Source organism: Lynx rufus, unplaced genomic scaffold (genome assembly GCF_022079265.1).
Source record: "Lynx rufus isolate CCGP_SWC_20201006 ecotype Redwood Valley unplaced genomic scaffold, mLynRuf1.p SCAF_16, whole genome shotgun sequence".
Taxonomy (NCBI): domain Eukaryota; kingdom Metazoa; phylum Chordata; class Mammalia; order Carnivora; family Felidae; genus Lynx; species Lynx rufus.
The window spans coordinates 57,470,644-57,498,598 of NW_025814830.1; the positions used below are offsets into that span (position 1 = coordinate 57,470,644).

A 27,955-nucleotide genomic window follows, 5' to 3' on the forward strand; every position below is an offset into this window, starting at 1 on the left:
CTTCGGCGCTTTTGATTGGCCGAGCCCAACACCATCCCAGGGTGCTTTGTGGTAGCAGTTCTTTTCCGCTGGCCGTTCTCCTCCGGAGGAGGTGAGTGTGCTCGATTCAGGCGCCTTTGGCTGCATCGGGTGGCATCCGCCGCCATCGGTGTAGGGCCGCGTCGGGCGCGGCCGCAGAGGGGCCTCGGGCCCTTGCCGCAGACGGGAGAGGGCCGTGGCCCGGGTTCTGGGGCCGGGCGGGCCGCCGCGTCCTGCCGGAGCCCGGGGCCTGACTCGCTCCCCTCTCCCGCGGCTCCCCAGGCCCGTAGGCAGCAGCCATGGCGCCCAGCCGGAATGGCATGATCCTGAAGCCCCACTTCCACAAGGACTGGCAGCGGCGCGTGGCCACGTGGTTCAACCAGCCGGCGCGGAAGATCCGCAGGTGAGCCGCCGCTGCCGGGTGGGACCGCGGGGAGCCCACGGTCAGGTGCGCTTGAACCCCTTGGCCCGGTGAGCGCGCGGCCGTCGGGAGCGTGCGCCGGGGCCGGGCCGGGGGCCAGCTGACCGCCGCCCGCCTCTGTCCGCCCAGACGCAAGGCCCGGCAAGCCAAGGCACGCCGCATCGCCCCGCGCCCCGCGTCCGGACCCATCCGGCCCATCGTCAGGTGCCCCACGGTGCGGTATCACACCAAAGTGCGAGCCGGCAGGGGCTTCAGCCTGGAGGAGCTGCGGGTGAGTGCGCCGGGAGGCGCGGGAGGCTCTGCTTGGCGGCCCCCGGTCCATGATGACATTCTCCGGAATCGCTGCACCTCCTTGATGAGAGCGCTTTTGAACCCTTTTCCATCTGACGGCCGGGCACCCGGGTGGGGGCGCGGGGAGCGGAGGCCCCGGGGTGGGGGTCCTGCATCCGTGTCTGTCTGGGGGCAGGTGGCTGGCATCCACAAGAAGGTGGCGCGGACCATCGGGATCTCCGTGGATCCGAGACGGCGGAACAAGTCCACGGAGTCCCTGCAGGCCAACGTGCAGCGGCTGAAGGAGTACCGCTCCAAGCTGCTCCTGTTCCCGCGGAGGCCGGCAGCCCCCAAGAAGGGGGACAGCTCGGTGAGTGCGCCCTCCCCGCCGGGTCAGGGTAATCTCTGCGTCCCCGCAGATAGAGGGACGCGTGTGAGTGGAGAAGGGCAGAGCTCCTGGCGTTTCCCTAGTTGTGCAGAGCACCGTCTGGTTCCCATCTGGGTCGCCGTCAAAGCTGTTGGCTGGAGGCCGGGGGGGGGGGGGTTAGGGGTTTATCTTGTTTGCTTTGTAAGTTGGCTCACGTACAAACGCTCCCCCGGCGTCTCCGTGTCTCTGCTCGACGGAACGGGGGTTCAGTGACTTGTCACCCAGGCCTATGTGTGTGCACCCATAGGTGGGGTCGCCCAGCAAGCGGGGCTGTTGTCCAGGGTTAGAAGCTTGCAGCTTTTGGGGACTTGAGGTGAGCCCGGGTGACTCTTGTCCTTAACAGGCCGAGGAACTCAAGCTGGCCACGCAGCTGACAGGACCGGTCATGCCCATACGGAACGTAAGTGGGCTTTGGGGGGTGAACCAGTGAGTTTTCGGGGCGGAGATTGGGTTGAAGGGTGGCAGCCAGGGCCTGTGTCAAGATTTATGGGTTTGTGAAAAAGAAACCTTTTTTGACTTTGGGAGCAACACCCTTCACTCTTAACAGATGGGCTCCTTGAGGGAGGGCCTTGTCTTCATCTTTGGGGACTCATTTGTTGCACCTCCTTCGATTTTTTTTTTTTTTTTTTTTTTTTTTGTTCCCCTCTTTGCTATTTGAAAGGCCAGGCCACAGGTAATTGCACGTTTGGTGATCCAGGACGTGACTGGGCCCTTGGGCCCTTGACTTTCTCTGCCAGGGAGGTGGGCCCAGGCCTCCCTCGGTCCATGTTCTCTGTTGTTGACGGTGACACAATGTCTGTCTCAGCACACCCTCCCCCAACGGTTGTTCACACAGCTCAGGGGGTCGCTTCTGCCTCTGCTGTGTGTTTGGCGGGGGCATTAAAGTCTGTCTTGGTGTCAGCATAGCCCTTCAGCAGTCGATGGGCAGACAGCCACGGTTTCTGCTGTCCTCATATGCTGGGTTTTGTCTCCGGCCTCACTGCATGCAAGGGTTTTGACTCCTGTGCTCCGTTCCAGGTCTACAAGAAAGAGAAAGCCAGAGTCATTACCGAGGAGGAGAAGAACTTCAAGGCGTTTGCCAGTCTTCGCATGGCCCGTGCCCATGCCCGGCTGTTTGGCATCCGGGCCAAGAGGGCCAAAGAAGCTGCAGAACAGGATGTGGAAAAGAAAAAATAAAGCGCCGTTGGCAACTTGAGATATTTGCGGTCTCCGTGTGACAGCGGTCTCCCGTGAGGGGTGGGGCAAGGACGTGGGGATGTGTGCCCTTGCTGAGGAGACCTGGCAGGGGGTGACAGCATCTTTGCGGGGCAGTCCAAAGACCGAACTGCTTTTTTTTAGTTTCAGAGAGCAAATCCCAAGTAGGCTCTGCGCTGTCAGTGTGGGGCCTGACACAGGCTCAAACTCCTAAACTTTGGTACTTTTTTTCGCAGAGGTGTTATAACGGTTCATTGGCTTCATTGTTAATGAGTATTTTCCAGTTACTTGAGTGTTTCAGGGGTCAGACCCTTCCTGGGCCTGTCTGCACTTCTCCTGTGCCCAGTAGCAGCCCCTTCACCCACATTTGCAAGGCATCCAAGCTTTGGTGCAGAAAGCTGGCCTTTGTCCATCCTGAACACACGTTTGGGCTACTGAGCCTGTGTGGCGGCCAAGCATGCCCTCATGGGCAGGCAGCACTGTCCCCGGACCCTTTGGGACAGCATGATGCCCGGGTTCCTTTGAACTCTACGGGTGGGTACTGAGGTCCAGCCCTGAGCTGGTCCCTCGTCCCAGCAGGGCCCACTCTGGGGACTGGCACTCAGCAAGTTTTGCTTCAGTGCTCCAGCCCTGTGGGTATAGGTGTCCACAAGCCATGAGAGGTGTGTGTTTCTGTGCCCGGCACATGTGCTGCCACCTGAGTGTGTTTGGAACCAGATTTCAGATAGGTTTTCATCTAACAGATGATTTGGAAGGCACTTTACTCCACACCTGAAGTAAGTTTGTAAGGGGCTGACCTCCATGCTCCTGCACTTGGAGAACCTGTGTCAGGGAAGGGTCAGCTGACGGGTGGGAATTTGAGGCCAAGCTATGTCCTGGACCATCCTGTGAAGAGGGGATATCCTGGTGGCACGGTTTCCACAGCATTTGTGCAGAGAACCGGTAAGGAGTGGGATTAAGCTACCTGACCGCAGGTGGCTCTGCGCTTGGGCTGGACCCCAGGCCTCCAGGAAAGTGCACGGCCGTGGCGTCCACCACCCCAGCACCTGCGATCCAACCTTTGGAGTAAGGGGAAGAGAGCTTTGTGTGGCCTTCAGTCACCTCTGGACATACCCTGTCCCCCTTTTGGCATTGTGCTACCGGAATGAAGGGCCTTTCCTGCCCTCAGGAGCCCCTGGGACAGGCTGGACACCTGAGAAGCCTGGGGTAGGGGACCCGCACGCTAGGACCCTGTTCACTGGGTTCTCTGCAGCAGCCCTCCTCTGGTTCTGTCACAGTTCTGGGTCACCTGAACTAAGCAGCTTCCAAGGGTCACTTAGCGCAGTGCCATGAACTTTTGGTGAGCGGGACCAGCCCCACCCCTGCAGGTAAGCTACTCGAGCGGTCTGGTAAAGCCAGGCAGGAAGTAAGCCGGATCCTAGGACTTGGGGCTCCTGAGCCCCACCAAAGGGGCTTCTGAAGGTGCCGGGCCCAGCTGGTTCTCCCCCTTGCTTGATGCACTAAACTCCCTGACCTGCAGTTGTGAGGACTTCTTTCCTCTGCAGTCTGGAATGCTCTTGGTGGGTTCGAAGATTTTTACATCACCCAGGACTTGGGTGAGTCTGGTACCAGAAGTGATTATGGATTGGACAGCCCAGCTGGTGTCCCCTCCGAGCTGTGGCCCTGTCTGGGGAGCAAGGGGCCCCAGCCCAGTCTTTCCCGAGGCTGAGGAAGGATCCCTGCGAGGTGGAGCTGGGAGCCTGGAGGGCAGGCGGTGCCAACCAGCCTGGAAAGCCTAAGTTCTGCTGGACTGGTGGTGGAACCCTGGTGCCTGTGACCCGGTAGCTGGGGAACGACCGGGTGAGAGTGAGCTCATGCGCGTGGTAGGCACCGCAAGGAGGCTGGAAGGACTTCCCCCGCGACTGGTCCCTGTGTGTCCGTCGGCTCCAAGGCAGCCCTCGCCACGGCCAGGGTGACGGGGTCCTCTGTCAACTGGCCATCCCCTGGCATTCCGGCTCCTGGAGGGTTTCGCCTGGAGTGTGTGCGGAACTGCCCGGGACAGACGGCTCCTCACTCGGCTGTGTGTCTGGTGGGGCGGCAGAGGCGTGAGGCCACAGAGCAACAAGAAAACGGGGCCTCCGTCCTCTCTCTGGTGAGCAACTGAATTTTTCCAGCAAGCACGGCCTCTGATGAGGTGCCCCAGAGCAGAGAACCGGCTGTGCTCTGCCCTCCCCCGTGTGTGGTTTTAGCCACTGTGTGTGGTCGTTTGATGCGCAGCGTAGGAAACTAACCCTGTACAGGGCAGATTCCTTCACCCCTTTCTACACCCGGGTAACGTTCCACCAGCTGGTGCGCTCTGGGACACCCGAGCGGGGATCCGACACGGAGTTCGGCTCGTCAGGCCGGTCGTGTGTGGGGTGCAAGTGCATTTTGAGGTCAGATTCCCAAAGTGGGTTCACGGGTGTCACTAGCTATGGCTGTGGCGGCCCACAGGGGTGCCTGGGCTCCTGCCACCCACCAGATGGCCCGTGTCACACGTGTACCTCTTTGCCAGTTTTCGGATAAGCATTGTTCTGATAGAAGTTGCAAAGGTTTTTTTCTCAAAGTATTACTTATTTTCTTTTTTTTATTTTTTAAGCAGTTTTTTTTTTATATACTTATTTTTGAGAGAGAAAGAGCGAGGGTCCTAAGAGGGCTCTGCGCTGACAGCAGCGAGCCTGAGGCGGGACTCAAAGTCATGAGCTGTGAGATCATGACCTGAGCCAAGGTCAGACGTTTAACTGACACCCAGGCGCCCTATCCTGTAGTTGCTTTGTTAAAATATCTACAATTGTGGTGTTTTAAGGAAGAATTAAGATTAACACTAATTTCCACTTGCTTGAAACTGTTGTAATTTAGGGGAAAAACTACAGTTGTTTTAGGTTATTTAGGCTTTTTGCCACTTAACTCAGTTCAAGCCAGAGAGTAGAAGGAGGTAAGTGCACGTGCGAAGGGCTCTGGGTTCTTTTCTCTACTTTTTTTGTGTCTCACACATTACTTTTTATTTACAGATACTTACATTCATCATGTTTTCTTTTATTGTTTCTGGATGTTCGCTTTTTTTTCTTTTCTAAGTTACAGAAAATATGCTCTTTGTTAAAAAAAAAAAAATCCAGAAAAGAGAAGAGAATAAACCAAAGTGAAGGGTCCCCCGAATCACCCCCACCCTCCAAGCACCTAGAACAGCTTCTGCATCTACCCAGCGTGGTTTCCGTGAAGTTATATTCTGGTATAAACAGCTGGCCCTTTTGTTTTCATAAGAGCAAATGGCGGGGGTGCCCAGCTGGCACAGCTGGAAGGGCGTGCCACCCTTGATCTCGAGGTTTGTGGGTTCAAGCCCCACACTGGGTGCAAAGATCACTTAAATATTTTTTTGACAGCAAATGGAGTCACACTGTGTGCGCTGCTCCGTATCATTCCAGCTCGCCCACGTCTCTCTCCCTTCACTCCTGTGCCTGTAGAGGACCCCTGAAGGGGTTTTATTTAAACAGGCCTCTATAGGTGAGGAGCCCTGGAATGCTGCTGTTAACTTGCATTTCTTTATTATTTGTGAAGCTGAGCCTCTTCTCATATTTGCTGGCAAATTATCTTTTTGTGTGTGTGTGTGGTTCCTCTGTTACATTCTTTGTCCATTTTTCTACTGTGATGTCTTTTTCTTGAGTTGTAGCAGCTCTTTGCATATTAAGGAAATTTGCCTTCTGTCATATGTTGACGATTTTTCTTCTAGTTTATTCTTTTCCTTTTGAGTCTTGCTTATATCTTTTTTTTTTTTAAGTCATTGCTACACTCAACGTGAGGCTCCTACGACCTTGTGATCAAGTCTTGGGTGCTCTACCAACTGAGCCAGCCAGGCTCCCTGAGCCTTATATGTTGAGTATGGTCTGGAGGGAGGATGGAGCGCTGTCTTTTAGGAGACAGTGTGCTGTAGTAGGAATACCACAGCCTGGCCTCTGTAGTAGACATTGCTTATTCTTTTTTTTTGGCTTTTCAGCATCAGAACTCACGTTGGGAGCTTCTTTGAGTCCCGTGAGAAGCAGAACCCGCCTCTTTTGTAGAAGCTCAAGGCACCTACTCTCTGCCCTGCTTCCTGGCCCGCTTCCTGGTCACGTGGCCAGGCTCCACACTTCGCAGACTGGTCCCCTGTCCCCAGCCAGGGCACATCCTTGGTGATGCACCCTCACCGTCCTCTCCGTGGTCTTGGGGTGCCCCCCACCAATCCCAGGGCTTCCCCAGTGTTTGGCTCCCTCAGCTGGAATCTGTTTCCAGTTGCTTGGAACTAGACCAGACATACTGAGCACGCAGACCCGGGTCTGGCTCTGGGCCTGCCTGGCACTGACCGTCCAGGAGGCTTTCACTCGACATGCACCGAGTGCTGACCACAGGTGGGGCGCCGCATTAGGGGAGGGAATCAGGCTGCAGGATGTAAGCAGAGCCCGATGATGGGGTAGGCACTGGGCAGCAGATCGTCGGAGGGGCCGGGGACGGTGGAAAGTAAGGTGGAGGAAATTATTGAAGGACGCGGAGATGAAGGGGGAACAGGCATTCATTCGCTCCGGTATTTATTCGGCACCTACTGTGTGCCAGGCGTCGCCCCGGCTGCAGGGACTATATGTATCTGCCTTGTCTTTGTGGGGTTTTCTTTCTGAAGGATCCCCAGACACAGGCTCTGGCAGGCCCGCTCTGTCCCCTTCCTGCAGTGTTCTGGGCACACGTCTGTCACGGGTCAGTGGCGGGACGGTCAGAGCCCTCTGCCATCAGGTGCCTGTGGCTCCTCGCCCCCCCTCCCCCCCCCAGTGTGTCTTCTCCACGTGGTCCTGGGGCGGAGCAGGGAGTGCACAGCACGTGTTGAACGCCCCCTGCAGGCCAGGCCCTGGGGCTGCCACCGTGAGTGAGCCACAAGACCCCTCTTCACAGGTAAACCGGAACAGAAAGTGGAAGCACAGGGTGGGGCAGCTGCCTTGGCTCCAGAGAGGAAGACCGGCCACCCGGTGCCAGGCTGCAGGGGGACAGGCGGCCTGGGGCCTACAGAAGGGCCGTCAGCCTAGGAAGGGAAGGCTGGCCTGCCTTGCAGAGTCTTCTCCAGACCTACCCTTCCCGGTGGGGGTCCGAGTGCCCCCCCCCTCCCCCCCGGGACATCCACCTTCTCACGGCTGCTCCTCCAGAGCGCTAAGGTCCGGGACACATGAGAGGGGTCTTGGTGACAGGCATCTGATCGCTGCCAGAAGGCCATATGGGGGCTGTGGGAAAGGTGTGTGTTAGCCCTGGCTCCCCACTCTCCCCTGCAGAGCCTTAGCTGGGGCCCCTCGTTTTCAAGCCTCAGTTTCCACAGCTGCAGAGGGACCCTGATTCCAGAGTGCTGGGGGCAGACAGAATGCGACATAGCTCCTGCCCTTCTGGAAACTTCCCCAGAAAGGGGGATGCTTTCTGGGGAGGAGGAGGCAAAACTGGGTCACTGATGAAAGGTCTGGGGATGGAGGCAGTGTCAAAGCACCACCCAGGCGGCTCTTACCGAGAATATCATCAAAAGCCCCGGATGAGTCAGGTGAGAAGAAAACCAGGACGTCCGTCAGTCGGAGATGCCAGCCCCGTGGACGCTGCACCTGCCTGCCGCCCTGACCCACACCACCGTCACCCCCTCCCCCCCGGGGACCCTGTGGGCAGCTGTGTCCTCGTGGTCTGCCTGTTCGGCCCTGGTCCTGTGGTCCCCGCCAGCTGACGTCCACGTCCTGGTCTGATACCGTCCCTGAAGTGTGTAGCTGGACCCAGCAGCTTGCCACTACTTGAACAGAGCACAAGTGGAGGGCACCAGGCTGAGACAAGGTTACCGTGGCTCCTTGTGGCTCCTGTGTCAACTGCCTCCCAACCCCTCGGATGACTAGCCCTGGGGAAGCAGGCCGCTGGGGTCCCCGGGGCAAGCCCCGAGCACGGGAGGCCTCCTAGGTCAGGGGAACCCAAGAAAGGGACAGCTGGTTCTGGATCACCTCTGGCCTGTGGCCCTGGCCTTGGCAGGCGCTCTATACCCTCACAGTCGCCTGTGACCTCCCAGGGGGTGAGGGAACAGCAAAGCCCCTGAGACACACTGGGGGGCCAGGATGGGCCAAGGAACGCGAGGTACTAGGTTCTGAGTGGCGTTGCGGGGTCCAGTTAGAATCCCAGCTCTGCCCCTGCTGTGTGACCTCAGGCAAGGCATCACCCACTCTGAGCCATGGTCTTCTCATTGACAAAACAGGCGATACCACCTGCCTGGCAGGGGCTTGGGGCAGGAGGGGATGGCAGCCAGGGGCTGAATGAATGTGGGAGGTCACCAAGATAAGGGACACAGTGTCCTTGGAGGAGAAGGGTCCTGTCAGGGCTCCTTGTGTCTGAATGTGTTTGCGCTCAGGCATGTCTGTGTGTCCATGTCACGTGCATGTCTGCACGCATCTGATGCGTGTGTGCACATGGTCAGTGAACGCACGTGTGCATTTGACATGTTCGTGTGCCTGGCCCATTGTGTGCCCGTGTGATCCATGTGTGTTGTGTCTGTGTGGGGTGTGCACGCGCGTGTGCGGTGAGGGAGGGAAGTCCCATCAGCCCTGCCTCAGTCCCGGCTCTCCGATGCTGTCATGACAACATGGCTGAGGGTCTGAAGCCCAGCTAGGACCACAGATTGCGTGTTGTCCCAGCCAGGTGGGCCCTCTGGGTGCGACTGTGATTTCTAAAGTAAGACAAGTGCCAAATCTTGTAGGAAAACAATCCAATCGAGACAGGTTGCAGATGTTCTGAGATAAAATAGCATTTCTCAGGAGGAAAGAAACAAAGGAAGAGAGTACGTTTGCAACCAGCTTATAAAAGGAAGAACCCGGACAGCCATATGTAGCCTGTTCCCTTTCTGGAAATCCTGTTGATCCCCCCACCCCACCCCTGCCTATAATTTCTACAGTCAACAAGCGTTCCCAAACAACCTCTTGGCTTGTGGGGCGGTGGCCTGCGGTGGCCCGCGTCCTCCCCCTGATGAGGAGCAGGACCGGGGCTGGGGGCGGGGTGGGGGTGGGGGGGCAGGTGCGCATACATGCAAGGACTTGCCCTGAGCTAGCACGCCTCTCACACACAGCCTGGAGGTGACTCTGCTCTTGTCCCACTTTCCAGGTGATCCTGGAGGCATGAGTGGTTCTGGAACTTGCTCGAGTTCAATGCTGTGGGACAAGGGCCAGGAGCTCGGGGAAGCCTGCTGGAGTCGGCTGGTGGAGACCACAGTGGCCTGAAATGCCAGTCGTCCAAAGCAAGGATTCTTTGGAAGCATCAAAAGAACCAAATGGGGGCGCCTGCCTGGGGAGCTCGGTCGGTTTCAGCTCAGGTCATCATCTCCAGGTTCAGGAGTTGGAGCCCCGTGTCGGGCTCTGTGCTGACAGAGTGGACCCTGCTTGGGATTCTGTCTCCCTCTCTCTCTGCCCTTCCCCTGCTCGCTTGCTCTCTCTCTCTCAAAATAATAAATAAATAAACTTAAAAAGTACCAAATGGGAGCTAGTTAAATGCCTCAGGGACGGTTGGTTTGATCGGCTGATCCCTCAGTGACCCCTCCCGAGCCCCTGGCTGGGCGGGAGCTGGGTTAGCAGGTGCCAGGGTGAGGCAGCAGGAGTAGGGAGGCAGGCCAGGGCTTGGCAAACGTTGCCCTCAAGGAAGAGGTAGTTAAGCGTGTCAGGCTCTCTGGGCCACAGCTCCTCAGCTCTGCTCTGGAGCAAACTCAACCCCAGGCAAAATGTGAGCGGACAGGCGAGGCGGTGCTCCGGTGAAACCTTATTTACAGAACAGGCGGCGACCAGACTGGGTCCCCGGTAACCTGCGGTAGCCTACTTTTATTGAGGTAGAATGCCGGTCTGTTTGGGCTGCTGAAACCAAAATACCACAGACTGGGCAATTCTAAACAACAGACATCGATTTCACAGTCCCGGAGGCTGAAAGTCCAGGATCAAGGTGCCGGCAGCCTCAGTATCTGGTGAGGGACTCCCCTTCTTGGTCGGTCCTCACGTTGGCGGAAGGGCGAGGGGGCTCTGAGGGTCCCTTTCTCAGGGCCCTAACCCCACTCATAAGGCTCCACCCTTACGGACCCAAGGGCCTCCCAAAGTTCCCACCTCCTTTTTTTTTTTTTTTTTAAACTTTTTTTAAGTTTATTTATTTTGAGAAAGAGACGGCGTGAGCAGGGGAGGGGCAGAGAGAGGGAAAGAACCTCCAGCAGGCCCCAGGCTCTGGGCTGCGGGGCTTGAAGTCACAAAACCACAAGACAGTGACCTGAGCCGAAACCAAGAGTTGGACGCTTAACCTACTGAGCCACCCGGGGCCCCCCGCCAAAGGTCCCACCTCCTGATACCATCATATTGGGGGGCAGGATTTCAACACACGAATTCGGGGGAGGGGCATAAATATTCAGTCCATGGCATGGAAGAAGGCCATAAACCGTTTATAAAAGAAGAAACAAGTTACAAACAGAAATAGTTTGCGCAAAGACCTCATTCAACAAATGTACTGAGCACGTAGTACGTGCCGGGCACAGTCCTGGGCCCAGGGACTCAACCGTGACATGGCAGGCTGGTCCCTCACGCCGACAGTCTGATGAGCCATGTGGTAAGGGCTCGGACGCTGGAGGCAACTTTTGAAAAGTAAATGCAGACTTGCATGGGGGAAAGGCTGGAAGGGCAAACATCACAATGGTGTTTATGTCTGGGCGCTACAATTCTTGTTTCTACGTGCTTCTCCACACTCTCTAAGTTTTCGACGTGGAACGTGTACTCTTATTTCCTGTACAACAACAACAACAAAATATACGAACGGGGGTCTCCTTTCCCATGTCTGGCTGCCGGCCCTCCCCCTGCCCCTGCCTTCCTGGCCCTCCCTTGTCCCCAGGGTTCTTGTGGGCTGGTGGGTGAGGAGGGAGCCCCACCACCGCCGCGTGTCCTGGGAACTCAGGAGGGCCACACTGGCCCAGGCCTCACGGACCAGGGTTGCGGGAAATCTGCTTTTTCTTCCGTGGCTTCTTTCCATTACTGCCATCTGGAGCCGAGGCGCAGGGTCACCCCGTGGAGACAGCCACGTCCTGTGGGGCTGTGGCCGGAGACCCCAGGGGGTCCGTTAAAATCTCTCGACCTCGACCTCAGACGCTCCAACTCCCCAACTCTGATGGTCTTTCCTCTCTCCCCTCGATGGAAGTGTCACCAGTTACTGTGGTGTGTGTGATGTGTGTGTGATGGTGAAGAAGGAGTGACAGGGAGGCTGGAGGGGGCAGAACGGGGCACTGACGGGCCTCAAATCCCTCTCTGTGTCTCACTGCCCTTTGCCTCTTTCCCCAGGTGCCCAGGAAGTAGGCCCTTGTGCCGGAGACCAACTCACTAACCCCAGCTGCAAGGATTTCCCTTTTTTTGCCAACCGGCACGTGGCGTTTGGCTTCCGGGTGTGCCTGGGGTTCAGTCCCGTCATCTCTGCGCCAGGATGCCGTCCAGGCACAGGGGCCGGGAAGACCTCTCCTGCCTGACCCTGTCTTGCCGTTGGCAGGCCCTCTGGCCTCAGAATCTTCTTCTGCAGCCCAGGAGGCCAAGGCTGAGCCCTGATCAGCCTGAGGGCATAGAGCCAGGCACGCCAGACATCAGGTCTCCGCTCCCCGCCCCCACCCCATCCTGTCGGTCCACCTAAAGCCTCTCCTTGTCCCCCTCCCACTATGGCTTTGGGCCAGATCTGTGCCCTATTTTTAGGCAAAAATTGGCAAAGAGAATGGGTTGGTTTCTGCCTCTGTTAACACCTCCTCTTCTGCAGGCCTTCTGCTGCGGGTGGTCCAGAGCAGGGCGGGGCGGAGGGGGGGGCTCCCCCTCCCATGGCACCCAGCAACCGACTGCAGGGGATAAATGGCAGGGCGCCAGGCACTGTCCTGGTCAGATTCTGACCCTCAGCCCCGACACCCCCAAGGCAGCAGGGACTCCCCACTCTTGGACCACAGGTCCCACGAGGTGGGGACCTGTTCTTTCATTTCCAGCCCCAGCCCAGGGGGTGCCTGGCACACAGTGTGTGCCCAGGAAACGCTTGCTGATGGCAGTGATTCATCACCAGATGCCGCGGGGCCTCGACATGGGCTCCTGGGGAGGAAGGCGGGGAGCGCTGGACCCCTCCTCCCCGGCCCTGAGGCAGCCGAGTGCCCCCGCCCCGGAGGGTCTGCGCGGTCTGGGAGGGCGCTGCCTGCCCTGACCCCAAACCTCTCGGCCGGGTCCCCACCCCCCACCCCGAGAATTTGAACCCGGTGAACCCCTGGCAACCCCCGCTGCGGGACTGAGGGCGGGGTCTGGCCTCCCGCAGACCCCTCCTCGCCGGCGCCCCGCCCCTCCACGGCTCCCCATCCTCTGCCGGCCCGGCCCCCACCCCCAGGCTTCGTCCCTTGCGCCGCCCCCTCCTCTGTCCCCCTTCCCCAGCCCCCCTCCCGCCGTCCCCGCGCGGTGGCGGCCGCCGGAGCCACGTGTGCGGGCGTGCAGGGAAGCGCGGCCACGCCTGGCCCGGCCATCATTCCCGACGCGGCGGCCCCTCGGTGCGCCCGGCCGGGTCCCCGAGCGCCGGGTCCCCGAGATGAGCGCGGGCTCGGAGCGCCGGGCGGCGGCGGCCCCCAGAGCGGTGCCCGCGCCCCGCGCCTCCAGGGTGGAGCTGCGGCTCAGCTGCCGCCACCTGCTGGACCGCGACCCGCTCACCAAGTCCGACCCCAGCGTGCTGCTGCTGCTGCGGTCCCAGAATCAGTGGGTGCAGGTAGGGGCGCCGGCCGGGCCGAGCCCAGCGGCGACTGGGGGCCTGGAGCTGCGGACGCGGAGACCGGAGGCGGTGGGCAGGGGACCGGGTCTAGAGAGGGGGTGTCCGGCACTTGGGGGGCGCTGGACCGGAGGCGACTGAGAGGACCCCCAGCTAGAGAGAGGGAGCACCCCATTGCGGTTGCGAGCAGGTTCCCGTTTGGGGGGCTTGGGGACAAGAGTGAGGCATCCAGGCTTGAGGGTGCTGGCAGGGGGCTTTCCTAAGGGGCACAGAAGGGCCTGGGGGCTGCAGAAGTGAGTGGCGTGGCCCGAGTGGTGACGCAGGGTGGGCCTGGGCTCGTGGGTCCCCCTGGCCTGCGGGGCATGCAGGAGGGACACTTCTCTGCCAGGTCCTCACCCATCAGGCAGAGGCACCCAGACCGCAGACCAGGGAGCGCCGAGGGCCGGGCAGGGCTGCTGGGTTAGGGGGAGCTGCTGACTGAGTCTGGGGCACTAGGGAGCCAGAGATTGATCTCTGGCTCACCTGGAGGGCAGCCAGTCGCCTGCTCTCCTGTAGGGTCCTGCGGACTCCAGCATGAGTGCCGAGCCCCGGGTGACCCAGCGCAGTGCACGTGGCCGGGCTGGGACAGCTGGGGTCTGGTTTGTGCTCCCCACAGACCCAGTTCTTCCTGTGATACCTTCTGGTCCTGGGGGTCACTGGGGTGCCTGTCCAGCCTGCTGTCCCTAGTCACCCCCAGCCCAGACCTCCCCGTGTGCAGGTCGTGGCAACAGCTCAGGGCCCTGTGCGTTGTGCAAAGCGCTGTCTCAGTCACCACTCCTGTGTGCACATCACCTTGAAAGGCCAAGAAAGGCGGGTTGTGGGCTGGAGAGGTTGGGGGTTGAAGCCTCCCTGTGCTCTAGCGTGCCCCCTGGGGAGGACCTGGGTGGGGAAGCGGGCAGGACGTGGTGGAGGCAGACCCGTGGGGCCCCCACCTGTGAGGACACAGTGCTGGAGGCTCCAGGCGCCAGCTTCTGGGACCTGCTTTTTGCTCCCCCGATGCCGTGACCTGATGCGGTCTCTTGTGGTCTCTGGACCACCAGCCTCCTGGGGCCGCAAAACCCTGCCCGTCTTCGACCTTGGAGGCAAAGGGCCTGCCCCGGCCCAGTGTCTTTGGCGGGGGGGGACACTGGGGAGGATCTGTGACGAGGGGTGTCTGTGCCCTAGCCTCCCGTTAGTCTTTGTTTCTTGGCCTTGGCACTACTGGGTGCGGATGTCCCTGAGAAAGGATGGCCCACAAAGGCCCCCCATCTGAGAGCGTGGGAGTTTGTGGACCCTGGAGGGACCCTCCCCAGGCTGGGCTGTGCTTTGGGGACAGAGAGGGGCCCAAGATGTAGGAGAGATATGGCACCCAGGGGGAGTCTCTGCCCCCCACCCCAGTCTCCCTGCCTGCCCAGCTGGGGAGAGATCTCCATTTGGGGTTTGTCCGGCCCAGGATTCTGATCCAACTCTGTTCCTGATTGGACTGCTTTTGCACGGGACCCTTCCCCTCTCTGAGCCTCAGTTTCCCCACCTGTGACGGGGGTGGAGCAGGCTGTTTTGGGCATCACATGAGAAAATGCAGAGACTGCAGCCTGTGGCTGGACAGGGGTGGGGGTCTTTATTTCAGGGAGGGAGGTGCCCCCCCCAGGGGTGGCCGGAAGCCATGTGGGGTTTGGAGTCCTGAGGATTAGAGAGCAGGTTGGTGGGGGAGGGGGACTTCCCAGGGTACGGCCTGGAAGTGAGTCCTTCAGGAGCCCTGAGGGCAGGTGAGCGGAGGCTGCGGGCCAGCGCCGGGCACAGGGCGCTAGGGAGAGGCGGGCGGGGGGGGGGGGACCTACTCCTGTGGGGCCCCCACACTGGCTGCTTGCAGGTGGACAGAACGGAAGTGGTCCGGAGCAGCCTGCACCCTGTGTTCTCCAAGGTCTTCACGCTCGACTACTACTTTGAGGAGGTGCAGAAGCTGCGCTTTGAGGTCTATGACACCCGGGGACCCAGCGACCTTGGCTATCAGGACGATGACTTCCTTGGGGGCATGGAGTGCACCTTGGGGCAGGTGGGCTCCGTCCCCTCGGGAGGGAGGAGGGCAAGAGAGATCCCGGAGCGTGGAAAGTGCAGCTGGGCTAATGCTGAGGGCCGGGGGCGGGGCGTGGGGGGGTGGGGGACAGCTGTGCTCCAGGCTCCTCGGAGGTCCCTCCCTCCGGGACAAGTATTCTGCTCTGCCCGTCTCCACAGTGACTTCCCTTAAAAATTCCTTATTAGTTTTAAAAATACGTAGTTTTGAGCTGGGTAACACATTCATATAGTTCAAAATTCAGGAAGAGTGAAAGGCAAGCCATGGGACGTGCACCCTCGCCTGTCCGCGAGTTCACACTCTCGCGTGAGAACGTGAGGGGGTATTTGTTCTCTGTGTGTATATACGTATATATTTTAACACAAAGTACGTACACTATTACTGTTCTGCGCTGCTTTCTTTGCTGCCGTGGCACGAGATCCCTTCCACCCCGTGACGTCAACGTGTCCCCACTCCGCCCTGCAGCCGGCCGGCCAGCCCGCTGGGGGCTGCTGTCAGCAGAGGGACAGTTTGCAGTCCTCAGATGATGTCCCGTCCACTAGCTGTTCTGTTAGCCGCATGGCAAGAGTGCTTGCCAGCCACCACTGAGACAGCCTGGGCACCGGGCTGCGGGCCACACGCTTCGCTCTCAGCCTGTGATGGGAGATGCTTCCTTTTTACGGAGGCATGATTTCCATCCAGGAGAACGCGGAGACCTTAAGGGTTGATGTTGATGAGTTTAGGCACCTGTCTTCCTGCCCGTCACCAGCTCACATCACCCTACAGACCCCTCCTCTCCAGCACGTCCCTGCTAGTTTTGCCTGTTCTAGAACTTCCTGTTCATGAATCACACAGTGTGTTCTCATTTGTGCCCGGTTTCTTGCACCCAGCGTGATGTCTGCATGACTCATCCCCATGGCCGTCTGCGTCGGAGCTGGTCTGGGGTGGGCCCCCTGTCATCCCATTTTATAGATGACAGCACGGATCACTGCACAGCAGCAGAGCGGGATTTGACACGTATGCACGGACTGCATGTACACACGGGCACGAGTGCACGGACGCGTGTATGGATGCATGCACGGACACAGAGAAACATGTGTGAGCACACACGTGTCGGGACCGACTTGTAAACTGTAGACAGTGAAAAGGCCCATCGAGGCCGGCACGGCCCTCGGGGCAGCTGCAGTCAGTGGTCAAGGGTATGGACAGTGGCCCTGAACCCCAGTTGCGTGACCTTGAGCAAGCCCCTGACCCCTGTCCGAACCTCCAAGCATCAGGCACCTCAGTGGGTGTTTGAGGGGACCAAGAAGAAAGAGCTTACTGACCACACACTGGTTCACACAGCAGCTTTCCCCCTTCTCCTGATCGGAGAGCCCGTAGCAGTGCAGCCCGTAAGTGGGAGAACCTGGGGCCACACGGCCTCCCTCCCTTCACACCTTGCGGAGAGCTTTCCCACCCTTAGCCCGTTTTGACCTTCCGGCACGCAGGCAATGTTCCCGTGTGCTCGGAAGCCGTTAGGTAGGCAGGAGCCAAGGGGCGGGTGGCTGGGAATACGCCGTGTGCTGTCTGGACTTAGCTCACTTTGCACGGTCGCCCCCGCTCCGGGAGCTGGCCGCAGGTGGGGCCAGGTGAGCACTGATGAGCATCGGGGGTGCTGTCACCATGGCGATAGCGCGTGTTTCTGCGTTGGCCAGCAACGAGTGGAGTCCCCTACGAAGTCATGGGCACTTTGGCAGCCGTGGGGCGGGGTGGGGGCGCGGGGGGCGCGGCGGGGGGAGGGTGCCGGCTGTCATCCTTGAGCTCTTCTACAGACCAGGGCGCCTATTGCCTCAGTGCTGCCCTCTGGTGAGCAGGTGCCCTGGCTGCATACAGCTGCCCTGTGTCAACTCTCGGCCCCAGTTAGGGGCTTGTAGCCAAATGAGGGCCAGGTGAAGGGGAGGGGGTGGCCCAGGTGGGCAGGGGCAGGGGGGAGCCCACGGGGAGGCCGCACAGGGTGGTGGAGAGCCAGGTCGCACTCTTGCTCCCGACCCTTTGCCACCTCCACAGCCGGGAGTCCAGTGTGGCGCCCAGGAACCCCCTCGGCCCCCTGCGGGCCGGGGGGCTGTGTGAAGCCCCTCGCTGCCCTTGGGGCAGGGACCGGGGACACCCCACACAGCCTCCCTGAGCTGCTGGGGAGCTGGGGCTGGGTGGGCGTTCCTGGCCCAGCATGTGGGGCTGTGGCCCCAGGCGGTGCCTCCTCACTGAGCCTGTCTCCCCTCCTGACACGAGGGCCAGGTCCGGGGTGAGGGGCGGTGGCCACACAGAGGGATGTCCGGTGGCCGAGCGACTCAAGGGAGGGCGTGGGGCCCTGGGGCGCTGATTTGGAGGAGCTGGGCTGCCCAGGGAGACTGAGGGCCGGGTCGGCGTGCCCGGGGGGGGGGGGGGGGGAGGACGGGAGCTGACCCCTCCCTCGCTGTTCTGACTTCCAGATTGTGGCCCAGAAGAAGGTGACCCGTGCCCTGCTGCTCAGGTTCGGCAGGAATGCCGGCAAGTCCACCATCACGGTGAGGCCGCCCGCCTTCCCGCCCAGCCCCTCCACCCCGCAGACCCCACCCCTTTCTCCTCGTGGCTCTCAGAGGCCTGCCCCGAAGGCAGCTGGCGAGGCCCCGGGCCGCCTGGGGGCCTGTGGAGCTCGGAGCCACGGCTTTCCTCCCAGGTGACAGCTGAGGACATCTCCGGGAACAATGGCTACGTGGAGCTGTCCTTCCGGGCCAGGAAGCTGGACGACAAGGTGAGTGGAGGCTGCCCGCGTGGGCCCAGGGCACGTACCGCCGACGCCACGAGCCCCCCCCTCCCAGCTTTGCCCTCCTGACGCCACAGACACAGGGCTGCTGAGTGAGGAGCACGCGGAGCCCGTGGGGCCGGCCACCCCGTCACCATTGTTCCTGTGCCCTGGGCCCCTTCCTGCCACATCTGTAAGCGCTCATGCCTCCTGAGGCAGGGCACTCGTGGCCCCTGTTTAGTGACGGGGACACATGCTCAGGGCGGTCCCCATCCGGACAGTGGAAGAACTGGCCGTGAGCTCGGCTCCGTCGGGTGCTCACACAGGGTGGGGGCCCAGAGCAGGGTCTCAGCTGGTGGAGGCCGTCCCCTGGGGGGGAGGAGCAGGGGCGGTGGGGGTGCCAGCTGGGGGTGTGCACACGTGGCTGGAGGGAGGCTGGGCCCGGGCCCGGGAGTTACAGCAAAGCTGCTGGGGGGCCAGCGAAGGCTCTAGAGGGGAGGACAAGGCGTTGGATCATTCTGAGAGGCTCCTGGGAAGGGTCATGCCCTCATTTCCTAGCTAAGGAGATAGAGGCTCCAGGGGTGCAGCCTCTGTCCCCCCTCCAGGACCAAGCGCAGCCTCTGCCCCTCCTCCAGGACCTCTTCAGCAAGTCAGACCCCTTCCTGGAGCTATACCGGGTCAATGACGATGGCAGTGAGCAGCTGGTGTACCGGACCGAGGTGAGGGCTCCCTGCCCTGCACCTTGACATCCCCTGCAGAACTTTGGGGACGGGAATGAGAAGAGAGGGGCAGAAGCCAGCCCGTCTCCCCCCCACCCCGGGTCCTCCCAGCACCCCGACGGCTGCGGGGGCCTTCACCCCCAGCACCCAGCTCCTTGCATCAGGGAGCCAGCAGGCCAGGCCGTCTGCCACTAGAATTCACAACTGTGTTTTGTTGTCCCCGCCTACAGGTGAGATGGCATTTTAGATACAGCAGTGAGAGAGCACTTCCTTTTTTTTTTAAGCATATTTATTTTGAGAGAGAGAGCGCGTGTGCACGTGCAAGCAGGGGAGAGGCAGAGGGAGGGAGAGAGAATCCCAAGCAGGCTCTGAGCTGTCAGCATCGAGTCCGACAAGGGCTCCATGTCAAGACCGTGACCTGAGCCAAAACCAAGAGTCAGGCGCTCAACAAACTAAGCCACCAGGCGCCCCAAGAACATTTGCTTGTGAGATAAATTAATTTGAGTAAAAAAAAGAGGCTATTTAAAGAAAAAGCTGGGGGTCCAGGGGGTCCAGGAATGTGGCACAAGTTACGAAGGTGGTTCCTGAAGGACCGGCTTCAGAACTACAGGGGTCCTGGGCCCCCAGTCCTGCCTGGAACCTGAGCCGGCCCCCCCACCCCCGGCCCACAGGTGGTGAAGGACAACCTCAGCCCCGTGTGGGAGCCTTTCAAGGTGTCGCTGAACAACCTCTGCAGCTGTGAGGAGACGCGGCCTCTGAAGGTGGGGGTGGCAGGGGGGGTGGCAGGTGGGGGGTGGCAGGGGGCCGGCCTGGCGCAGGGGAATGGAGACGTCCAGGTGGGGGGCCCAGAGGGGCCGGTGGCCTGAGGGGCCTGGGCTCCCCAGTGCCTCGTCTGGGATCACGACTCCCGCGGAAAGCACGACTTCATCGGGGAATTCTCCACCACCTTTGAGGAAATGCAGAAAGCCTTTGGGGAGGACCAGGTGAGCTGGGGCCCCTCCCTGTCCGCCCCCCCAAACAGGGTGGAAACAGGGTGAAAGTGGGGCCCTGCCCCATCTGCTAAGGGATCGCTGGGAGGAGCCTCAAGAAGCAAGTAGGGCACCAGCCTGAGCTGAGTCGGCCCCAGAAATTGCTATTGTCGGCAAACCCCCGAGATCGAGGACCACGCCTGCCGGGTGGCCAGAGTAGGGACGACAGTCACTGTGTTACAGGTGGAAAAATGCTGTCCAGGGCTGGGGTTTTGAGGCCTCCCTGCCCCCTTGGAGCGGGGTTTGGGCACTGGCGCTCTGGGGTGGGGGTCTCTGTCTCTCCCTGTGCCCCAGGCCCAGTGGGACTGCGTGAATGCCAAGTACAGGCAGAAGAAGCGTAATTACAAGAACTCTGGGGTGGTCATCCTGGCAGACCTGAAGGTGAGCTGCGGCCCCTGCCCGCAGACGCCCCACTCACCCACAGTGGGGAGGGGGCTGGCTCCCGCCTAAACTCGACAGAGAGGCAACGGGGCACAGGCGCACCCCTCCCTGCAGATCTCCCCGTTGTCAGATGGACGCCAGGGGTCTGATGGTCCCCAGTACGTGCGGGAGGGATGTGGGAGGGATGGACGGGAGGGGAGACAGAGGAGGGGAATGGGGGGGGCTGCCCCAGGCAGAGAGCTGGGGGAGAAGGGCAGGTCCCCGGGGCCCCGGCCTCAGTTTCAGGGCGTGGGGCGTCCTGGGCGGGCCCTGCCGACCTCCCTGCCTGGAAGTCCTACAGGGTTCACTCTTTCCTGGACTACATCATGGGCGGCTGTCAGATTCACTTCACCGTGAGTGCACGGGCCCCTCCACACCAGCAGAGCCCGGGCGCCCTGCCCACCCTGGATGTAACTCGGAGCCTGGCCCGGGGCCCGGGGCGGATGTGCAGAAGTGGGTACAGTGAGGCCCCTGACCGGGCTCGGGGCCCTTCCCGTGCAGATGAAGTGGGCACTTGGGTCTCAGGAGCTGCCCGGGGTCGCCCTCCACGAGAGCAGTGACAGGAAGACCTGTGTGGCAAGAATGCAGTGGCACCTGTGGCGGCCGGGGACAGCGCCAGAAGCCACGAGACCCAACGGCGGTGGCTCTGGTCCGGAGCTGTGGGTGTCAGTGGGGCGGGAGAGCCCGGCGTCCGTGCCTCTGTGTCGCCTCGCCGCTCGCTCGTGGCTGCACGGGTCCCGGTCTTGCCACCCGGTGGCAGCCAGATTGGCCTGAGGGAAGCGTCCCGGCGGGGCCGCGTGGGGACCCCAGCCCGGGGCTTGAACTCGCAGTCCCTGCCCAGGCAGAGCGGCAGCAGAGAAGAGATGCGCCTGGTCGTGGCATGGGTCCCTTGCCAGCAGCCCGCCCCGCGCCCAGGGCACTTGGCTGCAGGTGCTCGGGGCTCTGTGACCACGCCCTGGGCCGTGGGCCGGTATCACCCGCGTGCTGCTTCTTGCCGCCTGGGGATCTGCGTAGACGGGGTTGGCAGGGTCCGGGCTTGCTGCTCAGCGCCAGTGCCCACTCTCCCCAGGGTGCCCTTTGCCCCAGCACAGAGCCCGGCCCTGGGACTGTCACCTCAGGAGTCGCCTCCCACGGGCCCCGGAACTGCTCTAGTTTGCACCCCTCACCAGGCAGCTGCCCACGCCTCCTTCCCCCTGCCTGTCAGACGGGGGCTCTGGGTGCCTAGTCCCGCCGGGTGGGAGAGGGGCCCCCGGCTCATGAGCCTGGGTCTCTGCAGGTGGCCATCGATTTCACAGCCTCCAACGGTGACCCGCGGAACAGCTGCTCTCTGCACTATATCAACCCTTTCCAGCCCAACGAGTACCTGCAGGCCCTGGTGGCCGTGGGAGAGATCTGCCAGGACTATGACAGGTGCGGTCCCTGTCCCCCCCCGCCACTGGCCTTGTCCCCAGGACTGTGACAGGTGCGGCCCTGCCCCTACTGCCTTGTTCCCAGGATGATGACAGGTGTGGCCCCACACCCACTGTCCTGTCCTCAGGATTATGACAGGTGTGGTCCCTGTCCGCCCCGCCACTGGCCTTGTCCCCAGGACTATGACAGGTGTGGTCCCTGTTCCCCCCCTCCCTACTGGCCCTGTCCCCAGGACTATGACAGGTGCAGCCCTGCCCCTACTGCCCTGTCCCCAGGGTGATGACAGGTGTGGCCCCACCCCCACTGTCCTGTCCCCAGGATTATGACAGGTGTGGTCCCTGTCCGCCCCCGCCACTGGCCTTGTCCCCAGGACTATGACAGGTGTGGTCCCTGTTCCCCCCCCTCCCTACTGGCCCTGTCCCCAGGACTATGACAGGTGCAGCCCTGCCCCTACTGCCCTGTCCCCAGGGTGATGACAGGTGTGGCCCCACCCCCACTGTCCTGTCCCCAGGATTATGACAGGTGCGGTCCCTGCCCTTCCACTAGCCCTGTCCCCAGGATTATGACAGGTGAAGCCCTGCCCTTACTGCCCTGTTCCCAGGACGATGACAGGTGTGGTCCCTGTCCCCCCCCCCCACTGGCCTTGTCCCCAGGATGATAACAGGTGCGGCCCTGGCCCCACTGCCCTGGCCCTAGGACGATGACAGGTGTGGCCCTGCCCCCACTGGCCCTGTCCCAGGACTATGGCAGGTGTGGTCCCTGACCCTCCACTAGCCCTGTCCCCAGGACTATGACAGGTACCCGCCTTGCCCCCCCATCACCCTGTGCCCAGGACGATGACAGGTGCGGCCCCTACCCCCCACTTGCCCCTCGCCTCCCTGCCTCCCTGGACTCCAGCGCAGACTTGGGCCCGGAGGGTCATCGTGACTCTACACTGACCAGAGGGACCTGCCTGAGGCTGGCAGTGTGTGGGCCACGGTGGGTGGGGCTCGAGGTGAAGCTCGGGTCACAACCGGCATGTGTTGACATGGGGCTGGGCCTCAGTCACATGGCTTTCACCCTGCACACACACACACACACACACACGCAGGGGATCTGTGTCCCACTTTACAGACCAGCAAACTGAGGCCATGGACGAACGGAAGGCTGTCGGGGTGGGTGGCAGACAGCGGAGGTCCCAAGTCAGGAGGCCAACACTTCCCAGGGTCTGGTTGCCTCCCCAGGAGGTACCTGCTGCTCCCAGAGCAAAGACAGAGACTGAGGAGATGGCTCCACCCCTGCGTGGGTGTCTTCACTGCTCAGTGCCTCAGTTTCCCCCATGCGGCTCAGAGCAGAGCCAGCCCCTCGGGAAAGTGTCAGCCTGGGCCTGGTCACCCAGGGGTGGATTAGAGCCTGGCTGTCCTGGTTCTGGTGAATGTCTCCCCAAAGCACCCCCGCCCCGCCCTCAGGGAAGTCAGGGGCCCCGTGTGAGACCATTGCTTCTTTTCCAGTGACAAGAGATTTTCTGCTCTGGGGTTTGGAGCACGGATCCCTCCCAAGTATGAGGTAGGGGAGCCTGGGGACCGGGACCCCACCCCCTTGCCTCTGCCGGGGGGGGCCCCCAGGGCCCTGCTGCTTCTCCCCAGCACAGGCTGTCCTGGGTCGCTGCTGCCTCTGCCTCTCACTGCTGGGAACCGGCTCCTAAGTGACAGTGGGCAGATTGCGGAGACCCTGCGCTTGCGGCCAGAGAGGCTGACCTTGGTCACCCAGCACTAGTGACCTCTGGAGAACTGAACACAAACTCCGTGTCTCTGTCAGGAGAAGGGGAATGAGTCTGGAATCTTCAGCCGCAAATAGCAGTTCATCTGGCTTAAGCCCGAAAACGTGGCGGGAGGGACTTCTTGGTTAATGCGACTCCAAGCCTGGGGCCTCCTGTCTGCCCTCTGACCCGGGGTACTCCCTCCGCGAGGCTCTTTCCACATGCCGGTCCCGGGGGCTGCAAACCTACCGCCCCCCGTAGGCGGGGGTGGGGGGGTCCTGAGGGGTCACCCAGCTGACAGTCCCTCTGTGCCCACCCAGGTGTCCCATGACTTTGCCATCAACTTCAACCCTGAGGACGATGAGTGTGAAGGTAAAGGGCACGAGGCAGGCCTGGGGGGGGGGGGGGCGGCGTGCACTGGGCCGGACTCACCCTCCTTCCCCTGTAGGGATCCAGGGCGTGGTGGAGGCCTATCGGAACTGCCTGCCCAGGGTCCAGCTCTATGGCCCCACCAACGTGGCCCCTGTCATCTCCAAGGTGGCCCGCATGGCAGCGGCCGAGGAGAGCACTGGGGAGGCCTCCGTAGGTACCTGGGGCAGGTGGTGTGCTGGGGGCTGGGTGTTTTAGAAGAGGTGTGTGCCGTGGGGGGCCTGGGGCCAGGGGATGGTCTTCCCTCCTCCCCCTCCTTCCCTCCCTCCCCTTCCTTCTCTCCCCTCTCTTCCCTCCCTCCCTTCCTTCTCTCCCCCCTTCCCTCCTCCCCTTCTTCTCTCCCCCTCCTTCCCTCCTCCTCTCTCCCCTTCCTCCCCTCCCCCTCCTTCCCTCCCTCCCCCTCCTTCTCTCCCCCTTCTTCCCTCCCTCCCCTCCTTCTCTCTCCCCCTTCCCTCCCTCCCCCTCCTTCTCTCCCCCTTCTTCCCTCCCTCCCCCTCCTCTCCCCCCCTTCCTCCCTCCCCCTCCTTCTCTCCCCCCTCTTCCCTCCCTCCCCCTCCTTCTCTCCCCCCTTCCCTTCCCTCCCCCTCCTTCCCTCCCCCTTCTTCCTTCCTCCATTTCCCTCCCGCCTTCCTCCCACCTGGTTCCCCCTTCCCTCTCTCTCTCCATGTGTGTATGCTACTATTGTTTTCTTTCCAAACCGTTTGAGAGTTGGCTGCTGGCCTCCTGGTGCCTCCGCCCCCAGCAGCAGGGACATTCTGTGCACAACCGCAGCTCGGCTTCCAAGCCCAAGGCATTGAAACAGACCCCCTTCCCATGGCACGCCTTTCCCCATGTGTCCACGTTTGCCTGGGGTCCCCGGATCTGACCGGTGTCCCGGTCTCCTGACCTGCGTTGTTCCTCAGCCTTACCCTGACCACGTGACTTGCCCTTGTCCAGACTCCGGCTAGACTGTCTCTCATCCTGTGTTGGGGAAGCCCCACAGTTTACACTTTCTCTCCCAGGCACAGAGCCCCCAGAAGCCACAGTCTGCAGCCTCTTGCCCGGTTACCTCTTAGTGTTTTGGTGTGTATTTTCTACTATCCCTGTATCCTCTTACATAATCATAGCACAAATATCAATTTCAGGAAATGTAACTTAGCTACTGCACTTTTATCTAATCTATGGAATATGTTCCAATTTCACTAACTTCCCCGATTATAATTCCCTAGCACTACGTTTCTGGCACAGTAGCAGGCATCTTCCCATATTAGTTTGAAGCAAGTCCTAGATACGTAGCTTCGTCTGCAAATATCGGTATGAATGCCCAGAAGAGAGATAAAACATAGCTACAATGCACTGTCTCCCCTGAAAGACAAGGTTGGTCCCCTAGGATGAAATACCTGGGTGGTATATGCACGTCCAGCTGGGTAATTCATGTCCTGGTGGTTTTCACAGGCAGAGCAGGGTTAAAACGGCCCCTTGTGTGATTGGTGGACCCCTCCCCTCCCCACTCCGCCCATCACCGGCTTCCCGTACTGCGCAGCCGGCTTGTGTGTCCCGTAGGGTCTCCTGGTCTGGACTCTGCTGACCGTGTCCCTTGGTGGCATTCACCACATTCTTGTCGTCTGATTCCCGTGAACAGGGCTCAGATTTCCCCCGAGGTGACAGGAATGTCCCCAGGAGGCACTCACGTCTGCTTCTCCCCTCGGTCAGAGCCTGCATCTTAACCGAGATGCTTCACGGGGTTTTGTGGGCTGTTAGACCCCCTCTCAGAGCAGCGCTGATACTGTGCGTAGGCGCTAGGTGTGACCTGGGACCACCCGATTTTCTCCTCTCTTTCCGTCCTGAGGGAAAGCAGGGTCCCTTCTTTCCAAGGCAGATACAGCCTCCTGGGGCCGGGCCACAGCCACCCACTGCCCAGCCCTGGGAGGCCCCGAGCTGGGGGGGCCTCAGAGCAAATCTGCCGTTCTGGTGGGGGGTGACGGAGCTCAGCGTTTGAGTAGCTGGCAAAGCTCGGGGCTGTGAGGTCTTAGGGGGCCCTGGACCGAGGCTGGGGGGCAGGAGGAGGGCGTGGGGGCTTTGCCGAGGAGGGGCCGCCTATGCGGGGCTGAGGGCTGGGCTGGGTCCTGCCGGGAGACTGCCGAGTACAAGGCCACTCGTCCCACGGGTCTGGGGCTCAGAGGGGGAGCGGGGATTGGGTGGCAGGGGTCCCCCGTCGGATTGCCCTTGTTCCTTCCCTCAAGTGGTGGTGTAGGGCCAGCGCCCACTGGGCCGGGTGGTTCTTTCTTCTCCTTTATGTTTTCTCTTGTCCGGATTTTTAGTAGTTCTGTTTTGTTTTTGTTTTGTTTTTTTAACAATGGAAATGGACTTTTATTTGAAGTCCCGGTCCGTCTGTGCAGATGCGCCCAGGGCACCTGGCCCAGCTGTACCAGAAGTTGTCCTTTCTCAATTGTTCCTTGGGCCCCGGGCCACCTACAGGGTGTAGGAGGCCCCATCAGGCCGCTCCTTCTCCGGCCTCAGGCTTGGGTTCGGACCCAGGCTCCACCAGCTCAGCCCCTCCATCTGTAAGAGGCTGAGGCCGGGGGAGGGGGGACTGGGAGATGAGAAGCATCGGGCACAGAGGGGGGCATGAGCTCAAGTTGTATTGTGACTGTGATTATCGCCCTTTCGCAAACAACAATCTCCGAAAAGCCTGAAAACCAGCAGCGAGGGATACCTGCAGTGGCTTCCGGGTGGCTGGGGGACGTGGGGTTGCCCCGGGGGACACCTGGCCCTGAAGGGCCCCCAGGCAACCCCCAAGGGCCTGAGGAAGGGGTGGGGGGTGGCCCGTGCCCACTCTGTCCCTGTGTCCCCAGCAATACTACATCCTGCTGGTCCTGACTGACGGAGTGGTGACTGACATGGCGGATGCCCGGGAGGCCATCGTGCGCGCCTCCCACCTGCCCATGTCCATCATCATCGTGGGGGTGGGCAACGCTGACTTCACGGATATGCAGACCCTGGACGGGGACGAGGGCATCCTGCGCTCCCCGAGGGGCGAGCCGGCGCTCCGCGACATCGTGCAGTTTGTTCCCTTCCGGGAGCTCAAGAGCGTGAGTGCTGGTGGGGGCGTCACAGGCCTGCCTTCGGGGGGTGGGGGTCACAGGCCTGCCTGCCGGGGGTGGGGCGGGTCACAGGCCTGCCTTCCGGGGAGCTGCCAGGCTCCCAGGCCGCTCCCCCGCTCCTGTCGTGAGCAGGATTTCGGCCACTTTAGAGCAGCTAGAAACCTTCCTGTTTTGAAAACATCAAGCCTACACATACGAGAGAGGGCGGCACGGTGGGCTCCTGGGAGGGCACCACACAGTTTCTAGCACTTTCAGACCCTTTGTGAGACAGACACATGAAGGAAGTTCATGGCCAGTGGACACACTCACGGGGCTTTACGGGACGGGGGATGGGTACAACCCACCTCCTTCATGCCTCTGACTGTGTGCCTGGAGGGGTGGCAGGGCCCTGGGGGCGCAGGGGCCCCACTCAGGACGGTGCCCGGAGCCCGTCCGAGGTCACCCCATGCCGGCGCTGTGCGCAGGGCAACCTCACACTCCGGGTGTCACAAAGGCTCGCCTGGCCACCAGGCGACTTACTGGTCGGCCACTGGGACAGATTCCACCACCGCTAGAGGGTGACGCTGGGGTTTGAGCAGCTCGGGGGCAAGAGGGTCTGGAGGGCCCCCAGCTGTGATGTAACCACGTTGTCCCCGCTCTGAAGGCGTCCCCGGCGGCGCTGGCCAAGTGCGTGCTGGCTGAGGTGCCCAGGCAGGTGGTGGAATACTTCAGCTACAGGGAGCTGCCTCCCAGAGGCCTCGGCACCCACACCCACGACGCTGGCCCCGAGAGGGCAGGGCAGCCAGGAGTGCGGCCAGTCTCTGTCTCAAGCACCCTTGGGGTGCCTTAGGCCCTCCCCCCCACACGTTCCAGAGCCCTCCTGTACCCCGCCCCCAGGCCCACCTCTTACCCTCCTGTGACCCTGCTGCCCAGACCAGCCTCTGGGGGCCCCCAAGGCTGAAGGCTGAACAAATCCAGGCCCCGGGAACCCTGAAACAGGAGCCGAAGGTGTGGGGTGCGGGTGGTAGCCCCCCATGCCTGGCCCTGCCCCAGCCAGGCAGGTGTAGGGTCAGGGGTGGGGAGGGTTCCCTGAGAGCAGGAGGAGGCCCCAGCAGCTCAGCCCAACGCGAAGGGAAGCTTATGGATCGGGGGGGGGGGGTTCCTGCTTCGCATCTGGTTCTCACGAGGAGGGGCCCGCAGCCTGCATCCCAGCTGTG

At 61.3% G+C, this 27,955-nt stretch overlaps 2 protein-coding genes and 1 non-coding gene across 3 annotated transcripts; all 3 read left to right on the forward strand.

Moving 5' to 3' along the window:
• RPL13 (ribosomal protein L13) lies at positions 1–2,331 on the forward strand. Its single transcript, XM_047078962.1, has 6 exons — positions 1–91; positions 301–421; positions 569–710; positions 906–1,079; positions 1,480–1,536; positions 2,154–2,331. Exons 2-6 carry the CDS (start codon positions 318–320, stop codon positions 2,310–2,312), a joined length of 636 nt encoding a protein of 211 aa, XP_046934918.1. The 5' UTR covers positions 1–91; positions 301–317; the 3' UTR covers positions 2,313–2,331.
• LOC124511949 (small nucleolar RNA MBII-202) lies at positions 761–838 on the forward strand. Its single transcript, XR_006961990.1, has one exon. It is a non-coding gene; the product is annotated as a small nucleolar RNA MBII-202 (small nucleolar RNA).
• A 10,598-nt stretch (positions 2,332–12,929) lies between the features above and the next one.
• CPNE7 (copine 7) lies at positions 12,930–27,588 on the forward strand. Its single transcript, XM_047077426.1, has 15 exons — positions 12,930–13,103; positions 14,992–15,174; positions 17,640–17,714; positions 17,867–17,941; positions 18,568–18,651; positions 19,323–19,412; positions 19,536–19,634; positions 19,974–20,060; positions 20,393–20,452; positions 21,376–21,509; positions 23,000–23,054; positions 23,568–23,619; positions 23,696–23,829; positions 26,511–26,747; positions 27,403–27,588. The coding sequence occupies exons 1-15, from the start codon at positions 12,930–12,932 to the stop codon at positions 27,586–27,588; spliced, it is 1,725 nt and encodes a 574-aa protein (XP_046933382.1).
• The last annotated feature ends 367 nt before the right edge of the window (positions 27,589–27,955 follow it).

Bases quoted from the DNA above. Each gene is read 5' to 3' on its own strand.
- CPNE7 (XM_047077426.1), top strand. From the start codon at position 12,930: ATGAGCGCGGGCTCGGAGCGCCGGGCGGCGGCGGCCCCCAGAGCGGTG. The intron at 23,830-26,510 runs GTAGGTACCTGG...CTGTGTCCCCAG, and splicing joins AGAGCACTGGGGAGGCCTCC to CAATACTACATCCTGCTGGT. The intron at 26,748-27,402 runs GTGAGTGCTGGT...CCCGCTCTGAAG, and splicing joins CCTTCCGGGAGCTCAAGAGC to GCGTCCCCGGCGGCGCTGGC.
- RPL13 (XM_047078962.1), top strand. From the start codon at position 318: ATGGCGCCCAGCCGGAATGGCATGATCCTGAAGCCCCACTTCCACAAG. The intron at 711-905 runs GTGAGTGCGCCG...GTCTGGGGGCAG, and splicing joins TCAGCCTGGAGGAGCTGCGG to GTGGCTGGCATCCACAAGAA. The intron at 1,537-2,153 runs GTAAGTGGGCTT...GCTCCGTTCCAG, and splicing joins CGGTCATGCCCATACGGAAC to GTCTACAAGAAAGAGAAAGC.